The sequence below is a fragment of the Falco biarmicus genome, chromosome 10, assembly GCF_023638135.1.
Source record: "Falco biarmicus isolate bFalBia1 chromosome 10, bFalBia1.pri, whole genome shotgun sequence".
Lineage (NCBI taxonomy): Eukaryota > Metazoa > Chordata > Aves > Falconiformes > Falconidae > Falco > Falco biarmicus.
The window spans coordinates 35,845,676-35,869,213 of record NC_079297.1 but is presented as its reverse complement, the minus strand read 5'-3'; the positions used below and the strand labels follow the sequence as shown (position 1 = coordinate 35,869,213).

Here is a 23,538-nt window from a genome sequence, read left to right as displayed (position 1 = left end):
AATAAACATCAGGGAAGATTTGTGACCTTTTTCTTGCCTAATCCCCAAATTGCCAAAATCTGGACTGTAGTAGATCGCTCGGGAAAACAAACTTGCTGAGGCTTCGTGTTGGCACCTCCTGGTCTGGATATATTAGGGCTTTTTGGCACAGAGGTGAGAGAGAATATTTCAAAATGAAAAACAACAGAGTATTTGCTTGGGTAAGGTAATTCTCTGTTTCTACTAGCGATTGGTTCCTTTTAGATTGAATCACTGGCTCCTAGAAATAATCTGTCTCCCATCTGACATAGTTTCCCTGGCGTTCCTGGGGCTCTGTCCCACTCAGCCCTTCCCAAGCGTGTTGACTGGAGGGGAACTTGGACCGGTGCAAGGGTTGTAGTCAGAAGACCCTCCCCAAAGGCACCCAGAGAGGCTGGACACCTCCTCTCCGTCTGGGGAGGAGTTCTGGCAGGTACACCCAGAGAAGAAAGGGAACTCCAGTCCAGTGTGTTTTACCACAAGAATGCACTCTGCATATTCTTGTAGCATTAACTGAGCTGTTCGCATGCCTGGCCTTGCCTCTGTAGCCGTTCTTCCCAGAGCTGCACTGCAAGGAAGATCCTGAGCAGAAGAGAGGGAGCAGCAGTGGTACCTGGCCGCCAGCAGATGCCTGGGAGTTTCAGCACCGTGATTTGGGAGGCAGTTAATATGCAGCTGACAGGCCACTGTGGGCAAACAGGCTGGCAAACACTGAGCTGGTGCTCGGGGAGCAAGGGAAGAGAGGAGGGGCAGAAGTGGAATCATAGTCACGTCGGTTGGAAAAGACCTTTTCAGATCATCAGGTCCAACTGCAGACCTAATACTGCCAAGTCAACGACTAAACCGTGTCTTTAAGTGCCACATCTACCCTTCTAAATACCTCCAGTGATGAGGTATGACTCCACCACGTCCCTGGGCAGCCTGTTCCAATGCCTGACCACCCTTTTGATGATGAATTTTTTCCTGGTATCTGATCTAACCCTTCCTTGGTGTGACTTCAAGCCATTTCCTCTTGTCCTGTGGCTTGTTACTTGGGAGAAGAGACCGACCCCTCCTCACTACAGCAGAGACCTGTAGGGTCTCCCCTGAGCCTCCTTCTCCCCAGGCTGAACACCCCCAGTTCCCTCAATTGCTCCTCACAGGACTTGTGCTCCAGCCCCTTCCCCAGCGGGTGGGTGGGGAGCCAGGGAGCAGACAGGCCTGATGGACCCCAGGGGTGGCGTGCCCCCATTGCCCCAGGTCCTTTTTGCTTTGCTAGCAGCATCGGCTGGAAACTCAAGTTTGGCCCCACAGAATCTTTTGGTCTTTCTGTTAAGAAGCGGCATTATGAAATAATGTTATGGCACTTGTCATCCTTAACATGCCTGCCATGCCTTGGCACCGACTGTTCACACAGAGCATCCGGAGGCCAAGCAAAGATTCCCTTTTAAGGCAAAGAGCCACTATGAGAAATCCAGAAGAAAAAGTTTCCCTGGCATGTAGGGTACATTCTTCTTTCCTCCTTCTCTTAAATAAACTATTAGTAACTTTTAAAAACAGAACAAAAATGAAGAAGCAGGGCCAGAAATGCTGCCAAAGATATGTTATGCGGCGCAGCCCCCTTAGACCTGCACAGCAACTGAGCCCTGGAGCTGACCTAGGGCAAGAGAGGAGGAATGAAACTGAGGTCAGAGGGGTCTACTGGGGACCTGGCTTAAGAGGAGATCAGAACGGAGACTGTCTTAAAAAGCTTCATCTCCTTCCCTTCGCCAGGCCCTGCAGAAGCAGTCTGACCACAGCAATCCATGAACAGTTGTACTGGCTGTATGCCGCAACTGGGATTTGGGCTTGCTTTCCAATACCTTCCACAGCTTCCCTTCCCATGCTGATGTTCTTTTTTCTTTCCCAGTCCTGAACATGTATATGTACATCCAGGATTTGTGGTCTGGGTGTGCTGTTACGTGGCATTTTCAGCTGAAGACAGCAGCGATCAGGGTTCAGACAGGATCAGGGTTCAGACAGGACATGGGATCGCAGAAAAATCTCCAGATACTGATCTCGTATGGTTTTAAAGGAAGAGGGAAACACAGATATCATCTCTGGGTTTTTCTCAAAGGAAGGGCAACTGCTGATGTTCAAGTGAAGCTTGTTACTCACCTTTTCTTGGATGCTATACAAATAAAAATGTTGAATTATCAAGAAGTGGTTTTAAAGCTACCTAGCGCCTCTAAGCTTCCAGTCCTTCTGCTTGACTGGGGAGAACAACTGTGGGCTGCTGGGCTAGGGAGCCAGACAGCCTTCAGGAGTTTGTTCCTGTCCTGTAAAAACTGGCATAACCTGCTGCTTCGTTGTTCTTGGTGGGTGTTTGTCACCAGGACTCACAAATTCTAGCTCATGCAGCTGTTTCCTTCCTGCTGTAAATGGGTTCAGGGCTCCCATACTTAACGCTGAGCGTTTCTAACCAGAAGTTAACAGAGAACTTCTTTCCAGTAAGGTGCCACAGAAGAACCAGAAAGGTAACAAGTAACTGAGCAGCTCACCTGGTTTTCCTTGCAGAGCTGTACCCTTCTGTGATGGCTGAACTCTTTGGATTTTCTCTGCAAAAGGAGTACATTGGAGGGAGGGAGCTTGCATACTGACTTTTTTTTGCCTTACCATGTCCCGTTCCACTCACATCCCATCTGACTCCATAGCCAAAGGAGAGGGAAGCTAAACCAAAAATATCCCGTATACCTTTAATTTTGAATTACAAACCCTTATTCACTAGAAAATAGAAAAACATGAAAGCGCTCATAAGGCTTGGCCTAAAAGACACAGTTAATACGTTGGCTTACTGCCTCCCTAGTTTGGTGTTTTAAGAAGCTAACCCCCATCCTCTTATTACCGAGAAAGTAGGTTTTGGCAGGAGTACTCCACTCTATAATACTTCATCAGCGGAAGATATTTTAAAACATGACACTTCAAAAAGCAAGGAAAAAATTACAGAATAAAATTCGAAGGCCGAGGTAATTTGATATATCTGGTAGTTCGGTGGCGTAGAGGTGCACCTAGGTGAGGGTGAACATGGTGGTGTTGTTGGAGGCTGTGAATGTTCTACATAAATGTTTTGGTTGGGAATATACCATTCTAACCCCCAAAAATTTCTGGGTTGTGAACTATACAATTTATAAAGCGCAAGCTAGGTTACTTGACAATAACCCCCAAAACCTCAAGTGACTTTCTAAATACCGTTGAGTAACACTTCTGTGGGCATCTTATTCTTGGATCTTTTTTAAAATAGGTTTTGTGCTACTTGTGCGTGCATGGCTAGGAACCATGGGCCTTTTGCTCTCACCAGCACACGCTGAACACTTCACAGCTGGATTGTCAGCAGTGGAGACACGCTGCCTTCTACATTTGCTGGGGATTGCTAGGATTGTACCAGTTAACCTTGGGTAAGAAATAGGGTCAGTTACTAACAAAAATAAAGTATTACTAATCATAAAACAAGCATCTTTGTCCTGTAGGGTTCATAATCCGTGGTGATTTTCGTCCTCACAGACTTGAGATGACTTCTGAGTTTTGAGATTTGCAAACAGGGAGACAAATTTGTCACGTAAGGCCTGTTGGACCTGTTCTGTCAATGTTCAAATGGAAATCAGTGTGTTTGAGACTTGGCTGGAACCTGAAACCGGTGCCTGATCCAGAGGACACAAAGTGATTGGAGTTTTGCCTGCAGCTCTGCTCACCACTAGGTTTTTTTTAATAAAGTCTTTAACTTTATAAAAGTTACTCTTATATCTGGTACTAAACCCATGTTAGTATGCCACATTAAAAAGAAACTCTGCTGATTACTTGAATTTAAAATATAAAAAATAAAGAGCCACTCACCCCAAGGCTATTTAGTTGGGTGTGAAGGCTGGGAGATGGTAACTGAGGCATCACTGTTTGTCCTTGAATTGGTTGCAGTTTCAGCTGCAGTGTAAGGAAACTGCGCAGCTTGCTGGAGGCAGCAGGAAAATAATATAGCTGTGCTGGTTCCCTCCAGGAGAAAGGAATCCTGAATTGATAGAGATGATGATAAACTGCATGATCAGTTTAGGGACATTTGGCATTTAATGAATCACTAGTGTTCCCTCTGTGTGATCAAGCATGTAATAAATCCGATTCTCGTGACCAAAACAGTGGATCCATGGATGCCTGGTGCAGTTCCAAAGTGATGTGAACTACATCAGCTCATGAAGAACGTCCACGCAGGGGGCATTGCGTCTTGGATACGTCTTTAGCTAAATCAGATTACTTCACGTGTGCTTCTTTCCAAGCAAACGGTATCAGTTTAAAATTAAACACATCTTTAGTATTTGCGCCATGAACAAACTTCGAACCTTACAGTCAGTCTCTGCTATGAAATGGGAAAAATACTTTCCTTGAATGGTTTTAAAACTAAATACCTGGATGGTGCTTTGAAGATGCTCCAAAGTGTGGGGTTTTTTAAACCAAGAAACTACTGGGCATCAGATCAAGAAGGAAATGAGAGAGATTAGAGGAAGATCTTTATTAACTGAGATGGGATAAGAAAACAAGCTGGGAAATTGGCAGTTTTATTTGATCGTAACAAAGCAGTGAGACCAAGGAAAAAAAATACTGTGGCCCAGTGGGCCTGTCATTTGGTGGAGTGTCTTACATATCTCTTTCTCCAGTGAAACCCAGGCACACGTCCAGCTCCTGTGTTTTCTCAGCTGAACATGCGACTGGGTACAGCTCCCTGCTAGAAGCCTTCAGGAAGGTCATGTTTTTGGCTGGAGCCAGTTTACCAAACCTCCTTCTAAGACTTTAGACAAGTGACCTGTCTACTGCCATCTCCCATCGCTTTTCCTTCTCTGAAACTTACTCACAGGTGTGGCCTTGCCTGTAGCATCGTATTCAATTGAGTGCCTAAAACTAAACAAACACAAACCTACCCTGGGAGTTCTCTAAAGAATTAGTTTGTGTGCTGGTTTGCCTGTCAATAAAAACTGCTGAGTGCCGTCTCCTTGGATTCCCTAAAGACTTTTGTTTCCTTAATTAGTAGCTAAGCACTGATAGACAGGTTTGGGGCTAACCTTTTGACAGACCTTCACCCAACTGCTGTGTAACAGCCATTCCCCCAGCTGCTTTGGAGATGCAGTTGGTCCAACGTGGACATGTTAAGACACGTTTAGTAGAATTGTCGTATTTTTTAAGAAAGACACGGGTAAACATGAATCAGGACTTTGGTTTGCTTTAGGGTGCCTGTAGCGGTGTTTTCAAAGGTACTGCCCTTTTTGTGGTCTTATATGACATTTAGTTGTTCTTCAGTAAATAATCGTCTACAGGTGATGGATTTTAGCGTTTCCTGAATAGAACAGTAAAACTCACTGTTGTCGCTTTTCCTTTCACTCAAAGCAGGCTGAAGGAGCTGCTGTCTGTGCTGCTGGAGGCGCATTGCTGTAGTCTTCGCTTACAAGGGAGTTCTGGGACAGCTCAGAAACGGCTACACGTAATTTTTTGTATTTGTGTGCTTCAAATGAAAAATTAAGAAAGACGTCTTGAGTGTGAACAGCTCGCAACAAAGGGAATAATGGATGCTTCGCTTTGCACATTTGGAGTTGGTTCCACGTGGATGGTGGTTTCTTACAAGTTTTTGTAACGGTAGTGAGCTTGGAGCTAGGGGAGAGCAAAGCAGCTAGCGCCTGAACTTCACGCTGTCTCGTAATTCTGGTAATTGTGAATGTATGAGCTTTGATTTATCTAGAACGTGGAACTATTATTTGTTGTTCTTAATCACACACAGTTGTGTTTATAAAGCTGTTTTCTCTGTACCGCTGTATGCTCCAGCTTTGCAAGTTTGTGAAGAAAATGCTTTAGTAGCGACTAGTATTGACGTGGTTTCTGAACTAAACCCAATTCTACAGCCTAGACTGAGCGTGACTCAATTAATATGAGCAAGTCTGACTTTATAATCTAACTTATGCCTAATTGAGGGAAGATGTGTGGTCTGGTTCAAAACTTGATGTCTGTAAGACTGGAATTTTTTTTAGTTTGTACTCGGAGTCTCTATTTGGGCCATGTAGTGCCCCGACTGCACTGCATGCAGGTCATGAAAATCTGCTGGCAGAAACAATTTCCGTGGCCTTGCTTTTAGCTCTCAGTAGCTGCAGAAGATTAAAAAGAAGTTTGTGTTGCACATGGTGATGTGACATTCAGGTTTCAGGGGGGTGAATGAACCCTTTGATATCTGTGATTATGGACACTTTGCAGGTTCAGTGACGATACCCGTGAGTCAGGTCTGTTTTTAAACCAAGCCAAAGCTTTGGAAAGGGGCAGAGCATGGAATCCTTCGGGAAGCTTCTGTTTGAAGTGCTCCAGTTCCAGGACAAGGCAGTTGTGGAAACACTGTGTCTATTGGAAAGACACAAAGCGGCTGTATATACTCATCTAACAGAACTGAGGTTTGGTGGTAATGAGGGGGGCTGGGTTTTGTAAAAGGACCATGTGGAGTCGTTTGCACTAGCAGACTTGCCAAATAGATTTAGTGTTGAATTTCCGTTTCTTTTCTTGAAACGAGGAGAAGATGCTGAAGTGAGAATGAGGTACACACTACCCATTTCTGTTCGGTGGAAGGCTTGTTTCAGCCTCCTGTGTCTGGCTTCCTTCTGTGGTTTCCCTGCACAGCCTGGCTCTGGGACAGACTGTCTTTGACCTCTTCATCTCTCTCTCCCTTCCTCCTCCTCTCAGAAGACTGCTCTTAGCTGACGTGGCACGGCCCTAACCTGGGGCCCTTGGTTTGAGCATCCTGGAAGTAAAGCGAAGACGCAAACTCTGTTCTGTCCAAACAGCTTCTCACTGGTGGCTTTTCTCCCCAGTTGTGCTTCATGTAGTTTGTCAAACCAGTCTTCTGGAGTTGTTTTCTGCGCGATTGTTACTGAAACTATAATGCTCTTAAAAATCCACTTATCCTTGAATGCCTGAATCCTGCCCTCCACTGCAACCAAACCCCAAAACCACTAAACCTAAATAGCTGAAAAAAACCCCAAAGAGTGTGTTCTAAATAGATCTTACCTGCTGGGCCTCTGACAGACAATGTTATGAGGGTGCTGTCTGGAGCGTGCCAGCCTTGGTTTCAGCAGTGTAGGAGTAAGGCAGCCTGTGCTGGGAATTAAGCAAATCAGTTGCCTGGAGTATTTTTTACTAGCTTAGGGCCAAGTGCATGGTTTTAACTGGATTTACACTGTTGACTGTCAGGGGAAGGTAGTTACAAGTCTTAACATATTCCTGCAAAAGGAAGAGGTCAAATATGTTGCTTCATCTGCCATAAAATCAGGTTACAGACTATTGATTGAGACTGTTGTTTCATGCTATTAAATTTTCCTTGGATATCATCTCAAGTTCTGTGAAAATCCGAAGTCTCAGACCCAAGAATAAATTAAAGATATTTAAAGAAGCTGTGAAAGATGTACTTAAGGCCCTCCTGCAGTTCCTGCTCTCACGGACTTTTCTTTCTTATCTGTAGCTGATTTTTCCATGGTGAAGTTCATAGGAGATCTAGCAAAGTACAGGTTTGAAAACAAGAATAACTAGCTGATAACCAGGAGCTGTTGGTCTGAGCAGCCCCTCTGTATTCAGAGCCTTGCTCTGAGGAATGTCTGACTGCATGTCATAAAAATATTTCGTTGTGGAGCTGCTATGAGAATTAATCCAGGTTACTTCATTAAATAAACGTAAGGGACAAATCTTGGATGAGCTGCTGTGGAAAAAGGAGATGGCAGGAAATGTGGGGGAGTAGCTGTGCGCTGAATTCATCTTCGCCGGTACTGGTTTGTTTATTCTCGTGTTGTATTTGTATTCTTTAAAAGGTGTTCTATGTCACAGGCATTTTCTCTCCAACCATGAAATCCACCTTTCTGATTAACATATGGAAAGAAAGTGTGACCGTCTTTTCCCTGCCAGAGACCTCCTGCAGTGCTTTCTGTGCATCTGTGGTTTGAAAATATACTGTGAGCATGTAAAGGTACATCGTACTGCTGTCACTAGGTTTTCCTTATTTTTTCCTTGACAGTGGCCTTCCTGAAGTCTTAAAGTCCTTCTGGTCTTACTGGTTATAGAGTTAACTTACTGGTTAGAGAGAAGTGTGACAAAACTCAGTGCAAGTTCAAGACAGTAACCAGCGGCAGTGCTGGCACGTTACGGTGTTCCTTTCTTGCGGAAGGCAGATCTGGGTCCGTCCCTAGTGCAGTGCTGACAACGTGGATGATGGGTCCTTCTGAGGATGGGTTTAATGAACAGATCAATAAAGAGCCCATAAAGAGAAAAATGATTATACTTTTTTTGGGGAAGGCACTGATACTTTAAACACCATTCCAGGAAAGATGTGTATCCCATCCTCACGGCAAAAATCAAGCCTGTGTTTATCTCAGACAGGGGCAAAGTTGGTAATTATGTGAATGAAGTATGTTAAGAGCCACAACACGAGGTTGGTTTCCTCCGGATGGGATCTAGAGGAGTTTCAACAGCAAACAATGCAGTCATCTGTAAAGGTGGGCATGACTTGGTTTTACAGGTCCTTAAAAACCTTTTTAACCAAGAAAACCTCACGTTAAAAAATCCTGGCATCTCCACCTTGTATTATTGCCTTACTGCGCTTGTCCCTCACCATTAAATAGATGTTCTGTCTCCGATTAGGTGGATTTTGTAAACTGCAGTAACGCATGGCTATGCGACTGTTTAACCAGACAGCTGAAAAGACCAAGGTGCTGACCCGCCGTCCTTCCTCAGAAGTCCTCACCAAGCCCCTGGCCCAGGAGTATGGGTTGGGTTGAGATTCTAGCTTGAGGATGTTAAAAACAGTGTGAGAGGAAAACTAGTGATTGCAACAAACACTTTAGAAGTGGGAGATGAAGCGGCAGAGTATGCCGTGGAGATAAGTGCATTTTATGGAACGTGGTTTGTCTGCTTTTATAAACCCAAATGGAAGGTTATTTCGTAATACATTGGATTTTAAAGGATTTTCAGGAAAAAATGAACTCACATCTTTCTCTTTCAGGTATCCTGGGAGTTGAGAAAGTTTTTGTAGTTATCAGTGCTTCTAGCTGGAGTCACAGATGCTCGCTTCCGCAGTGTAGGGCTGGAGTAGCGAGGAATGCCGTAGCGCTGAGGGCTGGAGTAGCGAGGAATGCCGTAGCTTTGAAGGAGCGGTGCCAGTACGTTGGGTGGAAGGAGCGTTTTTCCAACTGGGAGCTATCTCCTTGCAGCAGGCCACTTCTGCTGTCCCTCAGATCCCCGTTTTGCAGGTGCCAGTTAACGGTATGACGCAGGGGACGGTTAGTGTGCTCGCGTGCGGCGCTCCTTAGGCACAGCACCATTCCACTGTCACGACTGTTCGCAGGTGTGACGAGAGACCGTCACTCTCCCAGTAATGTGCTGGCCAAACTGGCAAAGGGGCAGTGGAGATGGAGCAGCTCCGTCTCAAGTTTCTTAATACCATTCAAAATTTCCAGTGTTACTTGAAAAAATTGACTGAGTTCACATACACTTTTTAAGAAACTGCCTTTTGCTTTAAATAAAAAAAAATAATTAAGGGAAAGGGAGGGAAGGCAGGAAAGCAATGTAACCACAGATACAGGAGTTTAGCTGAACCAGCTTCTGTCAGGTTTCTGTAGCCGTTCATCGACAGTACAGGTAACCTTTCTTCTCTTTCTTTAATGTCTTGCAGGAAGTCCAAGGGAAAGCCAAATGGTAAAAAGCCAGCACCGGAAGAGAAGAAACTTTACCTAGAGCCAGAATACACAAAATCCAGAATTACTGACTTTGAATTTAAGGAGCTAGTGATGTTACCACGAGAAATAGACCTCAACGAGTGGCTAGCCAGCAACAGTGAGTATTGTAATGGTACAGCTCGGAGCTTGCTGTCCACGCCCCAGAAGGCATTCATTCACTCTGTTCCTTGTTACTGTTTTCAGTACTTAGAAAAACACTCTGTGACTATTTGTGCTTACTGCATAATGCACGTAATTAGACCTTGAATAGTAATTAAGCTGTCTTATGTACAAACTGTGTTCAGCAGCATGGCAGCCTCGATGCATTTCGTCCTTCCGCTGCCTCGCTGTGCCACGAGGGCACTGAAGGTTTTGATGCTTTTTTGAGGACCAGCAGATGCCCTTTGACCGTAAACTGGCTGGTTCAGCACGTTGCTGATGCAAGCTATTGATCTTCCAGAAGCATTGTAAAAATGGGAGTTTATTAAGATTTGTATGTAAAGCAGGTTATGCCTAAAGCCAGAAATTTTGAAGTATTTTGGTTGGATTTCTTTTCCCCACTCCTTTCAAGCTTTGGTGTGAATTTAAACTGTAGCCAAGTGGAACTTGGAGATGTGACTGACTACGGTGACTGAATGCTGTGCCTGTGCATGGCAGTTCTGATTTACAATAATTTCTTGTGCTTCTGCTTCACCTGCCAGCCCTGCAGCTATGACCCAGTCTTGTTTACATTTTCAACAGTATGTGATAAGCAAGAAACTACTTTGAACTGCAAGCTAGGAAAGTTTACAGGGACTCATTAAGAAAAAAGTTGAGTGCCCCCTGAGGAGTATTAAGATGCTGTATTAACTCAGGAGGTTTTTAAAAAGTAGAAGTGTACTAGTTTTCATGCCCTTACTTTTTTAAAGGAGATACGTTGTGAGAATTATTAATGCTGTTTTCTAGCCAATTTGCATTTTAAGTCAAACTTCAAAAAAATGTAGCAAATTGTTTGCCTTCAGCTTGTAGTAGAGTGTTATACTGTAAAGGTGAGGCTGATGACGGAGACACTTTCCAGTCTTGCTGCTTAGTGAGTAATAAGAGCTGATGCATCATGGTGCTTTCATCTTAAATCAAAACAAGAGCTTTCATTCCATGTACCTCTTTGTTTTGCAGTTCGTCATTAGACTCATTTAGCTAAATCATGTTTAGATTTGTATGGAAGCTCAAGACTCTGAGGTCACTTCGCTTGCTCTGCTCAACTAATTGTCTGGAGGATAACCAGTGTTTAAAAGTATTTTACTTCTCATTTTCTTTCTTTTGTGTTTATTTTTCAGCAACAACTTTCTTTCATCACATCAACTTACAGTATAGTACAATCTCAGAATTCTGTACAGGAGAGTCATGTCAGACCATGGCAGTGTGCAATACGTAAGTCAATATTTACAATTACAAGGTTTCCATGAAGTCTTCAGAGTTGCCTGGGGGAGGATGTTGCATTGGGTGGCACTGGGCCAGTGTTTTACGGCAGATCTGTACTTGGCGAGAACGTGGCAGCTTGTACAGCCTCTGCTCCCCCTCAGCGGTGCAGGGTGCTGGAAATCTGATTTTGTGGAGGGTTGGAAGGATGAGAACCTGTGAGTGCTGTGAGCTGGTTTTACAAGGTCCGATCAGAGAGGCAAATTACCGTGTGTGTAGCTTGAGGGGAAGAAGACCAAGGCACAACTGTCCTTACTGGTAACAGTACTGAGATGCCATAGAAGGCCAGGGAGATAAACTGGCTGTGGGAAGCTCAGAGGGTGCTTCTGGTAGCTGGAATGCTGGCAGAGCACCATGCTGCCGACAGGTAACCTCTAGCCTGACGTGAGCCGCTGGCTTGCCGCCCAGGCCCCTTGAGCGCAGAGGACACAAGTGGCAGCTTTGCAAAGAGTAAGGAAAACGTTTTGGTTTGGCACTTTCCCCCTGTAGGACTTAGTAGACTTTTTTGACGTGGACTAGCTGTCACTTATGAGAGAAAGCTTTGTAGTTTTACTGTACATGGTGAATGTAAGAAAAAGTTACCATAAACTCCTGCTCTTGATTAGCACAGTCCAGCATGATGGAACATGAGATCTGGTCCAGTATGAATAAGCCTGTTGAGTTGTGTGGGTTTTTTCCTCCAGCACACGCGCTGATAGTCCTTTTCTTCCCTCTTCATGCATTTCCTGGGATTAATTTACTTGAGATGGATTTTAAAACAGGAGACCGAGCAGTTAATGTTATAGTACATCAAACAAACATCCCAGGGAATGTATGCAACAGAACCAGAGCTCTGTATTGTATCTCTGACAATAATTACGTAGTGCTTAGAAAGGAATCCTTGCTTAATGTACTGGGCTATCTTGTACACTTGAAATTATTATCAGGGGCTTTCATTGAGAGCACTCTGAAGAATGCAGAGTGTACAGAGAATACTTTTGCATTTAAAAGTTGGAAAGATAACTGTCAATAGAGAATTAAAGGCCATGCTAGGGACTTTGAAAACAGGCTGGAACAGCAAGTAATATCTGCTGGACCCAGATTTTATCAAGAGGAGACTTCGTGTCTCTAAATGATCTCTAAATGAGAAACAGTGATCTGTAAGATGAGCGTTCTGTTGACTTTCGCTCCCCATGCTTTCTGATGTTTAAATTCCTGATGAAGCACTGGCTGTCCAAAGGAGCGAGTTTAACTGTTTGTCCACTTGGCTGATGGGAAATAGTGGCTAAAAGGAGGTTGGTGGCAGGGAACCTCTCTAAGTGTCGTTCTGTTCTGTGCTAGGGAGTCTTAAACAAGAGTTCTCTGTAAGCATTTCATGCTGCAGAATAAAGCAAGGAAGTGCTTGTAGGCAGCTCCAGCTGTAGTCTAGATTTTTGGTGGTGAGGACTGATGGCAGAACGTTCCTGTCCTGTTTGGGGAATCTGAAAAACTGCACTGTTTGGGAGTAACAGGAAGCATGTCTGCACTTGGGTGAAGCGCTTGAAAGGGTTTGTGTTTAGCTAGATTGTAACAACTGAAGTATCTTCCTGTACTTGGGGGCAATGAGTGATTCAGGTTTGCAAACTGTAGGCTGCATGGTGCGTTCTTCTATCAAGTGTGCGGTGCCCATGAAAAAACTACGGAGGTGAGATCCCCCAGCTACACACCTCGCTATGGTTCAGCTTTCAGGGCCCTGTTCGTAACTCTGTTCTCCAAGTATCTCTTAACGACAGTTTTAGATAATCCGCATCTTTATAATCTGCCTTTCCTAGCTCTTCCCTTTTGGAAGAGAGATGCCTAAATGGAACGCAGAGAATTGCCCTCCAAGATGCTTGTTTGTTCATAGTTATGACTATGACAAAGCTGCCTGTCGCTTCTCCATCCCCCTCCTGCTTTTTAAAAAATCTTATCTAATGAAGTAAGGTAAGGACGTGCTTATTGTCTTGGAGAAACACCAGTTGGTATAATTTACTGCGCCTTTGCTTTGTCTCCAGTATATAGAGTTCCACCTAAACATTAAGAGTCTGTTGCTGATCAACCTGATGGACACTCCCGATTTGACCTTCTGTGGCTGTGCTCTGTTTGTTCAGCTACTTTGGAATAAAATAGTATCTGCTTATATTAGAATGCCACATAATTACAGACCTTGGAATATGGGTGCACTTTGCCATTTTTTTCGGTGTGGATTTCTTAGGCAGTCCAGGACAGAGGTCTGCATTCTGTTCCTCTCTTCTGTTTTCCTGCCCAGTTCTCCAAGGTGTGTTTTGGATCACACCATTCTGGTCATACCCAAGGAAGGTTACTCGTATTTACGGTTGAGGTGTTGAAGTAACTATTGAGAACAGGCTGCTTGTCAAGTTAACCTAGCAGATACTCAATCCTAAGTATAGAGTATTTGCTGGCGAAATAAACACCAGTTGCAGTTACATATTTGAGGTGAGGTTTTAACATCTCAGAGGAGTTCCAGCCAACTGCTGAACTGCAGACAGGTGCACCTTTCAGGCCTCTTGTCAGATACATGGGATGGCGCAGCCATCTGCACACAACGAGGAAGGGGATTTCTGCTTTGGCTCACTAAGAGACATCTGACCAAAAGTCGGTCTTCTTGTAGAACGTGTGGCAGCGTTTGCTGGTAAGGTGGGAAAGTACCAAGAGAAAGAGCAGAATGGCCAGTTATCCTCAAAATTTAATGACAGTGGCATGAATGTAGCTTTGGGAATGACTTAAATTTGCTCATTAGTATGTTTATTACTTACTGTAAAGCAGTTTCTGTATTTTTAACACAGTATTTACCATTTAGATTTAGTATGCTTTTTATAGTTTATTATTACACAAAATAGCTGTAAAGCACCGTGAGCTGTAAACTGGTTTTATAGCTGACATTTGGGTAAAACTTCTCAAAGTGCTGGAGCGGAGTAACTAAGAGCCTACATAAGTGCTGTTCACAGGGCTGAGATTATAAAACTCCTGAGGCAGAAATCAAGGATGGATGCAAACTTCCCGGCAGCCCACAGATAAAAGTGAAAGGTTTCTAATCTTATACTTTCCTTTCTCATGTCTGCCTTGCCCTTAGTGTCTCTTTCCTTCTAGAAATCTTAATTAAAACTTGCATGCTTTGCATTTTCTTATATTTATGTTCCCTGAGCTGTGTATTCCTTTCTCCACCCCCATCTAAACATTTCTTTGCCCCTATCAAACCATCAAAGCCATTCCGAGGTGCTGACAAGCACTACGTTACTGCCACTTGATATCAGATGCCACTGCATTTGATACCATTTGCTGTCTTGCTTTCTTCATAACTCGTCTGTTAGTATTCCTAGCGGGACTGTCTCGCCTTCCTTTCCAGACCACATCATCTCCACAGCGTTTGCCTCTCCCTCCTTCCAGAAGCCCTTCTTATATACCAGCGTAACTTCTGTTTTGCCTTGGCTTCTGTGTCATCGGCACAAACCTGGAATGTTTTAGAGGAGAAGGGAAAAATATGCACATGTGCTAAGATGCAGCATTGTGACTTCATATGCGTTATACTTTATTATTTGCGTCATAGGCTTCTTTCTGTTAAACCCATGGTCATTTCTCCCTGGGATTTGGAGTGGAGCTGCAAATTCCTCCTGCTCTCCTTACTGGGGAAAGTTTAGATCTGCCAGAATTTTTACATAGGAAATAAAATAATCAAAGTCTGTATAATGTGAGCACTTCCTGGTGCCTTTCAGTGTCATCTTCTTGTCCTTTCTGCTCCCCATCCATTGCCTAATACGGGACTGCACTGCCCTAGTGCCAGCAGTGGAATGCAGTGAGGCTTCTGTGCCCGCCGAGCCGCAGCCTGTTTCCGATCTTGTCAACGGAGATAACTCCAGCGCGGGTGGGAGATGCTCATGGCATGTCAGGGGCTCCTCTCTTCCTCCAGGGCCTGTGAAGACTGTTCACAGCACTTGAAACACAGGGAAGGTGCATGATGCTAACCAGCAGCACAGTCCCTGTAGTTATCCTCTTACTCTTAATGATTCTTATTTTAAGTTCCAATTTTGCATAATTAGCCTGATTTTCAAGGAAAGGCAAAAAGGGTATGCAGAGGGGTGGTGCAGCAGATTTATTCACTTGGATTGAACTTCTACAGTTGCCAAACTTTGACTAAAATCCAACGATCCAGATTCATTTTTGCACCAAAGGCCAACGCTGAACTGTGCTTCCTGCCTTGCAGTTGAGGAGGTGTGCGGCACGAGAAAGCTGCCGAGGTAACAGACAGTTCGCTCTGCTTCTGCTCTTGGCAACAAGCTTTGTCTTAAGACCCCAGATAAGTCTGGATTACCTAGAACTGTCTTGGTGCGGCTTACTGCAGGACCAGACCAATGGGGGGGCATCGTGTCGTTCCGTCTGTGCGGACCGTATAAAGGTGGTGAGCGGTGGTGGAGAACACAGTCTGCGCCCAAGGGCCCAAACACTAGTTCTGGTGCCTGACATCACTCTACAAAGAGCTTTTGACTCCTGCTGTTTCCTTCCACTTGCTCACCTTTTTATGCCCTTTTGCAGTCAGTCCTGCTCTTTCCAGTAAACAGACACAATGACCAAGCACCACATGCTGGAAATGAGCTGAAAGAAAAATTCTAAATCTTAAGTGTCTGCAGAACTAGTTTCCAGTTGCTTTTCCTCTCTTAAATTCTGAATTACTCTACTCATTTCTGCAGCTTCCTCTTCTTTTCATACAGCTTGGGGCGTGAACAGTGCCGTTAGTGCCTTCACCTCACCGCCCTCAGGTCCCTGAAGAATCTTTCCAGGCAATGAAAACACATTGTACATGAAAACTTTTCAGTTGCTACTTAATATTTTTCTTTAGTTGACTCAAGATTGTTCTGCTGGTCGGTATACATAAAGCTTCACTTTCCAAGTAGCATGTATAGATCCTTCCAGTTCAATGCAGTCTAGTCCTGTCAGGCACATAAAAAACATTTATCTTTAATCTTTATCTTCCATGCAAATAAAAAAAAAAAATGCAAAGGTGGCTAAATGTCACACTGAAGGGATATTTTGACTTGGGCTACAGTGAGGCTTGTTTAGTGATTTGTGTGAAGAACGTCAGATAACAGATAATTAGTCAACAGCAGCAGAGTTGGAGCTGAACAGGCAAGCAAAAAACGGCATCCTGGCTTCAGGGGCTCACGCGATGGATGAGGTGTCTTTCTAGCCACGTTCTGATGCTCAGACCACTTCCAACCTTGCTTCCAAAGGCAGCCAGCAAACACCACCTACACTGTGTTCTGGGAAGACAATACAATGGATTTCTTATCAATCCCATGATGATATAGGACTGCGCCTGGAGTGTTTGGAGGAAGCGTTCGGGAACTGGAACTCAAGACACCTCAAGTGTGACAGAGACGACAACAACAACAATATATATATATATGTATATATTTGCCAAATTCCTTAATTGTAAAACATTTCTTTCTGTGTGCGTAATGCAGTAGCAAGTTCCTGGTAACAGTTAGAGGTGCTTTAATTAGTCATGACTTTAAAAAAAATAAAAAAACAGGATCAAACCTTCAGTGCTTTTATAGCTTCAGATTCTCCGTCAGGTGAGGGATGGCTGCAGTTGCTCAAGAAGATGCTGGCTAACTGATTGCATTAGGGCTGCTTTTGAGGAGCTGGGCAGTATGTTAACGTCTCCTGTTCCTTTTGGATCCAACAAGATTATTCACCCGGTGGCAGAGTCAAGCGTAAACGCAGATGTTTTGGGGAGCCTTTACTCTCTGTAACCTGTTCTCTGTAAACTGTAACGAAAGCAGTCAAGGCACGCTGGCAGCAATGTGCGGAAGGGTCCTGAAAACTTTCCCCAGACGAGGTGTGGGAACAGGATTTGTAGCAGCTACAGAGGCTGCCTGTTCGGCAGGGCCGGCTTGGGCGAGCTGGTGTTTTGGAGCCACCCTCTGTCTGTTCGGTAATACTGCGCTAGCAGGTGCTGGATGTTCTGCAGTGGTTAGCACTAGAAGGTCACCAGGTCACCGCTGCGCAGTGTTGCTGCCCTTTAAAAATAGTAACGTAATACTTTCCTGCACAGTTCTATGGACTGGATGTAAACCCTCGGTCTGCCACGGACGGGGGTTACCGCTGCCTGAGCGGAGCTGCTCCCCTCGGAGACCCGTCGGCAGGCTTTCTGGGAGTGCATTGATAGAGAGGAACAAAACTGGCTAGCCGAAACCCAGGGGGTTTGATGTGGAAGGATACCCTGAAGGGAATCTCTTCTGTAGCAGCTATGATGTATTTTGGTAACGTTGCAGCTGTTGGTTTATATTCTTTAGCCGTCGAGATGTTTTAGCTCCTGGGGGAGCCGAGCTGAGGAGCCAGGCTGTAGTGTGGTGACACTGTCACTTCTCTCCACAGACAGTACTACTGGTATGATGAGCGGGGAAAGAAGATCAAGTGCACTGCTCCTCAGTATGTCGACTTCGTCATGAGTTCAGTGCAGAAGCTAGTGACAGATGAGGACGTTTTCCCGACAAAATACGGTATGTCTGCTTTTGGACAGGTGCTTCCTGCGGCGCTCTGCAGATGCCGTGAGGTGCAAGCTGGCATTCAGCGTATGCGGTAACAGCAGGCAGCTTTCACACTTCCTTGTTTGATGGTTTGGGGTTTTCTTAAGGGATATTTTAAGTTTGGCTTATTCTTGAAGGCAGAGTTGCCCTGTTGGCATATGAACTTGGGTGGAAGTCTCACAGTCCTGTCATCAGTATTCCATCATCGATACATCTTTTTCTTCAAGCATTTTGAGATCTTCCAGCCTGTATTCAGAGAGGATAAAAAATTGAAAACTGTCAGCATGTGTTTAATACAGCCTGCTGCTAATAAAATTTAGCCCTGTTATTTCACTATTTCCAGTAAGGGGAAAATCAACTGGACTGCCAGGACTGTGGCTTGTCTTCCCTGCTCAGCCAGGCCTTGTCTCACAGACTGCTGGCAATCTCCCTTCCCTTCCAAAGATTAAATGTGATTATTTTTTTTTAAGAACCAAAAAGCAATACGAAATTAATTTTAACTCAGATTTGTATCCTAACAAGACTGCTACACGCAATGCCTTTGGTGAAGGGGAAGAAAATAAGAGACCTGAAGTTATTGTAGGTGGGTTTCATCAGGACTGAAAGCAGCTGGATTCCTGAGCCATTTCAACAGATAATCGGGGAGCTAGGATATCGCAATACAGCAAACACTGAGCTACTAGCGTTCACTTACAAGCATCTTGATCTGGAAAAGGGCAGCGTCTAGTGAGACAGTGCCTAGTAAGCTAGCAGCAGTTGACTAATTTTTTTTTTTTAATGCTTATTCAAGGGCAGTGAAGGTGTTTCATGCAAATGATTTGCCTGTGTGGCCAGGATGCACTTTAGACCAGTAACATACTCTGTACTGTGCACCATGCACAGGATGGCAGGTGGTGTCTGAAACCAGGACACTGTTATCACAGTAGCTGTGCAAGAATCACTTTTTTTTGTGCCAGCACAGTACTGGACCAGCAAGCACAATTTCATAGAATGGTTTGGGTTGGAAGGGACCCTAAAGATCACCTATTTCCAGCCCCCCCCATGGGCAGGGACACCTTCCAACTGGACCAGGTTGCTCAAAGCCCCATCCAGCCTGGCCCTGGACACTGCCAGGGATGGGGCACCCACAGCTGCTCTGGGCAGCCTGGGCCAGTGTCTCACCACCCTCACAGTAAAGAATTTGTTCCTAATATCTTATCTAAATCTACCCTCTTTCAGTTTAAAGACATTACCCCTTGTCCTATCGCTACCGGCCCTTGTACAAAGTCCCTCTCCAGCTTTCCTGTCAGCCCCCTTTGGGTACTGTAAGGCTGCTATAAATAAAGTCTCCCCGGAGCCTTCTCTTCTGCAGGCTGAACAGCCCCAACTCCCTCAGCCTGTCCTCCCAGGAGAGGTGCTCCAGCCCTCTGAGCATCTCTGTGTCCCTCCTCTGGGCTCTCTCCAACAGGTCCATGTCCTTCTTAGGCTGCGTGGGGGCCCAGAGCTGGATGCAGCACTGCAGGTGGGGTCTCGTGAGCGTGGAGAGGAGGGGCAGTAGAGGTCACCTCCCTCACCTGCTGGCCGCGCTGCTTGTGATGCAGCCCAGGATACGGTTGGCTTTCTGGGCTGCGAGCGCACGTTGCTGGGTCACGTTGAGCTTCTCATCGGCCAGCACTGCCGGTCCTTCTCCTCAGGGCTGCTCCCAATCCATTCTCTGCCCAGCCGGGATTGATACTGGAGGTTGCCCTGTCCCAGGTGCAGGACCTTGCACTTGGCCTTGTTGAGCTTCCTGAGGTTCACATGGCCCACCTCCCCAGCCTGTCACGGTCCCTCTGGGTGGCATCGCTGCCATCGGGTGTATCAACCGCACCACACGGCTTGGTGTTGTCAGCAAACTCGCTGAGGGTGCGCTTGATCCCACTGTCCATGTCACTGACAAAGATGTTGACCAGCGCCAGCCCCAGTATGGGCCCCTGAGGAAGACCCCTTGTCACTGGTCTCCACCTGCACGTTGACCTGTTGACTGCAACTCAAATGGAGTGGGACCATCCAAGCCAGTTCCTTATCCCCCCGAGTGGTCCATCTGTGAGGTCCGTGTGTCTCCAGTTTAGAGACAGGGTTGTCCTGCGGGACAGCGCCAGATGCTTGGCACAAGTCCAGGTGGATGACATCAGTCCCTCTTCCCTCACCCACCAACGCTGTAACCCTGGCACAGGCGGCCACCAGCTTTATCAGGCACGATTTGCCCTCGGTGAAGCCGTGCTGGCTGTCACCAATTGTTTCAACTGCACCCGATGGAAGACACACGCTATTTCCTCCCGTTTCTCTTCCCATGTGGTAGAATTTCAGCAGTGAAATGAGGGAAGTTGTTATATGCAGTTAGTCAGACTGCTGCACCCCACGCAGCCCCCTGGGGATTGGCCTCCCAAGCATTAGGTGCTTCCAGGGGAAAAATCTGCTGCTCTTGGGCAAACTAGGTAAGGACCCAGAAGAACCTCTCATTATTTTTATGTTCAATAACAAAAAATGTTGTGGTTTTAAAGAGTGATTACTCTTGATTTTTTGAACCCTTATGGCTTAAAACAACTTCAAATGAAAATGCTTAAACCCTCCTTAGATTCTTCCCCTGAATTCCCATAAAAAGAAGGCAAGAGGATGGTACAGGCCCCCCCTGTTGTCTGCTGTACAAGGTGGGCCCGTAGCTCTTAGCGCAGCTCAGCCCAGACGCTGCTGTGGGGCTGAAGGTGACGGCGGGAGCTATCATGGTGTTTCTTATTCTTCCTTTCAGGCAAGGAATTCCCCAACTCATTCGAGTCTCTAGTGAAGAAGATCTGCAAGTACCTGTTCCACGTGCTGGCCCATATCTACTCCTCACACTTTAAGGAGACTTTGGCACTGGAGCTGCATGGACATTTAAACACACTCTACACACACTTTATCCTATTCATCAGGGAGTTCAACCTCGTGGACCCTAAAGAGACCACCATCATGGACGACCTCACAGAGGTCCTCTGCAGCAGCAGTGGGAGCAGCAGTAACGGGAGCGGCAATGGGAGCAGCAACAGCGCAGGAGCACAGAACCATGTGAAAGAGAGATGAGCCCTTCTACAGGATCAAAACTAACATTAAAAACAATATTATATATTCTGTGCGGATATGTCTGTACATACAGACATATACGGCAATGAGAGCTGAAAGAAATTAATGCTGCCACCGCAGGACGCGTAGCCGTATGGGACGGTATGGAGCTTTGGTCTAATGCGCCACCTGGCAAGAAGTTGCACCAATTTTATTTTATTTTCTGTCCGCTCCTCCTCTTACCTATTCAGATGGATGACGAGTGCTGTTTTTAGAGAAGAGCTGAGCTTGAGAGTGGGGCCACTCCTGTTTTTTTGGTTGGTTTCTTTTTGTTTGGTTGGTTGGATTTTTGTTTTTCTTTCTTTGGTCTTGAGTGCAAGTCCTTTGTCTTTCTAGGATGGTGGTCCTGCCATTTAAAAAATATCTATTATATTATAAGAAGTGACTTTTACTTTGAAGTGGCTTAAAGTGCAGGTTTGTTTGGGCTTTTTTTGGGGGGTGGGTGAGGTGGGGGTGGTTTTTTTGGTTTGGTTTTACATAGACTGCCCCTTACCCTGCCAGAAACTCCCCTGTTGAGTGCATCTTGCCCTTTGTTAGTTTGGAACGGGAAGGAACTCCTGGCTTGACTAGAGTAGCAACCAGGGGCTTGCTTCGTGTTGGGAGTGGGCACAGTTCTCCAGCTGTCCCATCTACCTGGTCACCACACGTGAACGTGCAAGAGGATCCACAAGCCTTTCTGCTTATTGCTCCTACAAGATATATACTCTTTTCTCTGCTCCCCTGCCTCCTCTTTTCCCAGGCACCCCTCTACAACTGAAAAAGAGTAAGGTCACTGGAGTCCAAAACCCATGTGCAAGAGCCACCACCGTTTGCTCCCCACTGAACAGAGGCCCGGGGAGGGGGGAGAAGGGTACATTGAATCGGTCACCGCCTGTGCTAGAAAGATGGCTGTTGGCATAAAATTATATTGTTGGCTTATTTTAGTTCATCTGTTCTATAATAATAAAAACAAATCTATCAGCCACAAGCTTTGGTTTTGTGTTTGCAGCGTCAAGTCAGTGGAATCCACACATAGAGCTTCCCTTTCACCACTGAATGCTACTGGCCCTGCTGTCAACCAGCTTTATAAATGTTTGTCTTCCACCGTGTGACCTTACGTTTCTAATCGATACCTTGCTCTTTTCGGTAGTGCTGGGAACCTCCTCTCCTCCCCAGGTAACCTGACGGTAAGCACTCTGAAGATAAGCAGCACTTGGAAAGGAGCAAGCTTCCTGTTCGTGCATGCTTAAATTCTGCAAATGCAGTGGGCTCCTGGGGATTGTATCACACTATCTGTGGATACAGTATTGTATCAATATTGTATCTTGACAGTCATATTACTCTTGCCTTCACATTTCCACTGAATTCTTGTAGTCAGCACTTCCAGTTGGGAAAATGCCAGGTTTTGCTTGCAACTGTGCTTCTACCAAATATGTGGCAGCCTCTGAAAAATTTTTGTTACTGTTTTCGGTCGTTATCCTAAGGTTTATACGTCGTTAGTACCTGACCTGGCCTGAATCCTAGAAGGTTCTCCTGAATGAGGTCTGTACCTGTAGTAATAGTCAGTAGACAGAAGGAAAGCAAAGCAGGTGCAAAGAAAAAAAAAAAGAGAGGGGAAAAGCACAAGCAAGAGGACAAAAAAGCTTGTGAAGAATACCCAAGTGAGAAAAAGAGCAAGAAGTCATAAAAGTGAGGAAAAAATGAACAAAAAGGTAAGAGCACAGGAGAGGGGAAGTGGAGGCGTGAGTGAGAGAAAACGATCTCAAACTTGGTGAGCCCAGACCTGTGCTGTGGTTGTTCCCGGGCTGCGGGTACCTTGGGAACCTGCAGGCAAACGCACTGGAGTCTGGCTGACCTCATCTGGGTGCTGTCGCCAGGCTGTTCAGGAGCACGCCTTCCCCACCACAGCCTCCTGCTACAGCCTCCGTGTCCAGGGGAATGTTCCCAGCCTCCCTTCACACCGACGTGAGCCTTTCCGTTACAAATTCCCTACACTGACATCTGAAGGGAAAACCAGGTGTTGGCAGAAGCGACCACAGCAATGTCATTTGTCAGGCCCCTGTGCTACTTGCAATTGGAGCCTAACAGCGGAGTTCAAGGTAAAGTAATAGCAACAACTCACCACCCAAGTATTTCTGGTAACTTCCTATCTACTTACAAAAATGCATTTGCAGCCTGAATTCTAAAAGACGATTTAGAAGTGCTACACATTTTGAAAGGCTTGACTTGAGCAAGAGGCAGTTCAGCTCTCGCTGACAAGACTGACTTGACTACGACTTAAGTTCAAGATCACCACGTAGTGACATCTACATCAAACGCAAGGGTGACTGTACCTTAGCGTCCCACAGGAGAACCGACAGAACCTCGCAGGACGTCTGGGAACCCGTGCACGGGGGCAAAGCAGCGAGCCATGAATTCAGCTACCAGGAGAGCAGTGAGGTACCACATTACTTCTGGAAGAACCCGCTGCTGTTCATGGCAGCTGTCCCAAGTTTACTCTGTAGACATTCAATACTCCTGAAAGCACAAGATGCTTCATCTAGTGGAGTAATCTTGTGTTTTACAAGCAGTTAACAAGAACACAAATAATGAATCCTATTTTAGTGTAGCCTATCTTGTTGGGTTTAACAGTGGGAATAAGGAAAACGCTGAAATAGTGCCAACGCTAATGTTCTTCTTGTCAGGAGTAA

At 45.5% G+C, this 23,538-nt stretch overlaps 1 protein-coding gene across 8 annotated transcripts in view; it reads left to right on the top strand.

The window, feature by feature from the left end:
- Nucleotides 1-21,836, top strand: part of MOB2 (MOB kinase activator 2) — a 116,425-nt gene extending 94,589 nt beyond the window's left edge. For all 8 annotated transcript variants that reach the window (XM_056353796.1, XM_056353800.1, XM_056353799.1 and 5 more), the window contains 4 exons: nt 9,707-9,867; nt 11,066-11,159; nt 17,601-17,725; nt 20,520-21,836. In XM_056353796.1, coding sequence (XP_056209771.1) covers nt 9,707-9,867; nt 11,066-11,159; nt 17,601-17,725; nt 20,520-20,830 — 691 coding nt within the window. In that variant the 3' untranslated portion in view covers nt 20,831-21,836. The remainder of the gene's footprint in view (nt 1-9,706; nt 9,868-11,065; nt 11,160-17,600; nt 17,726-20,519) is intronic.
- The last annotated feature ends 1,702 nt before the right edge of the window (nt 21,837-23,538 follow it).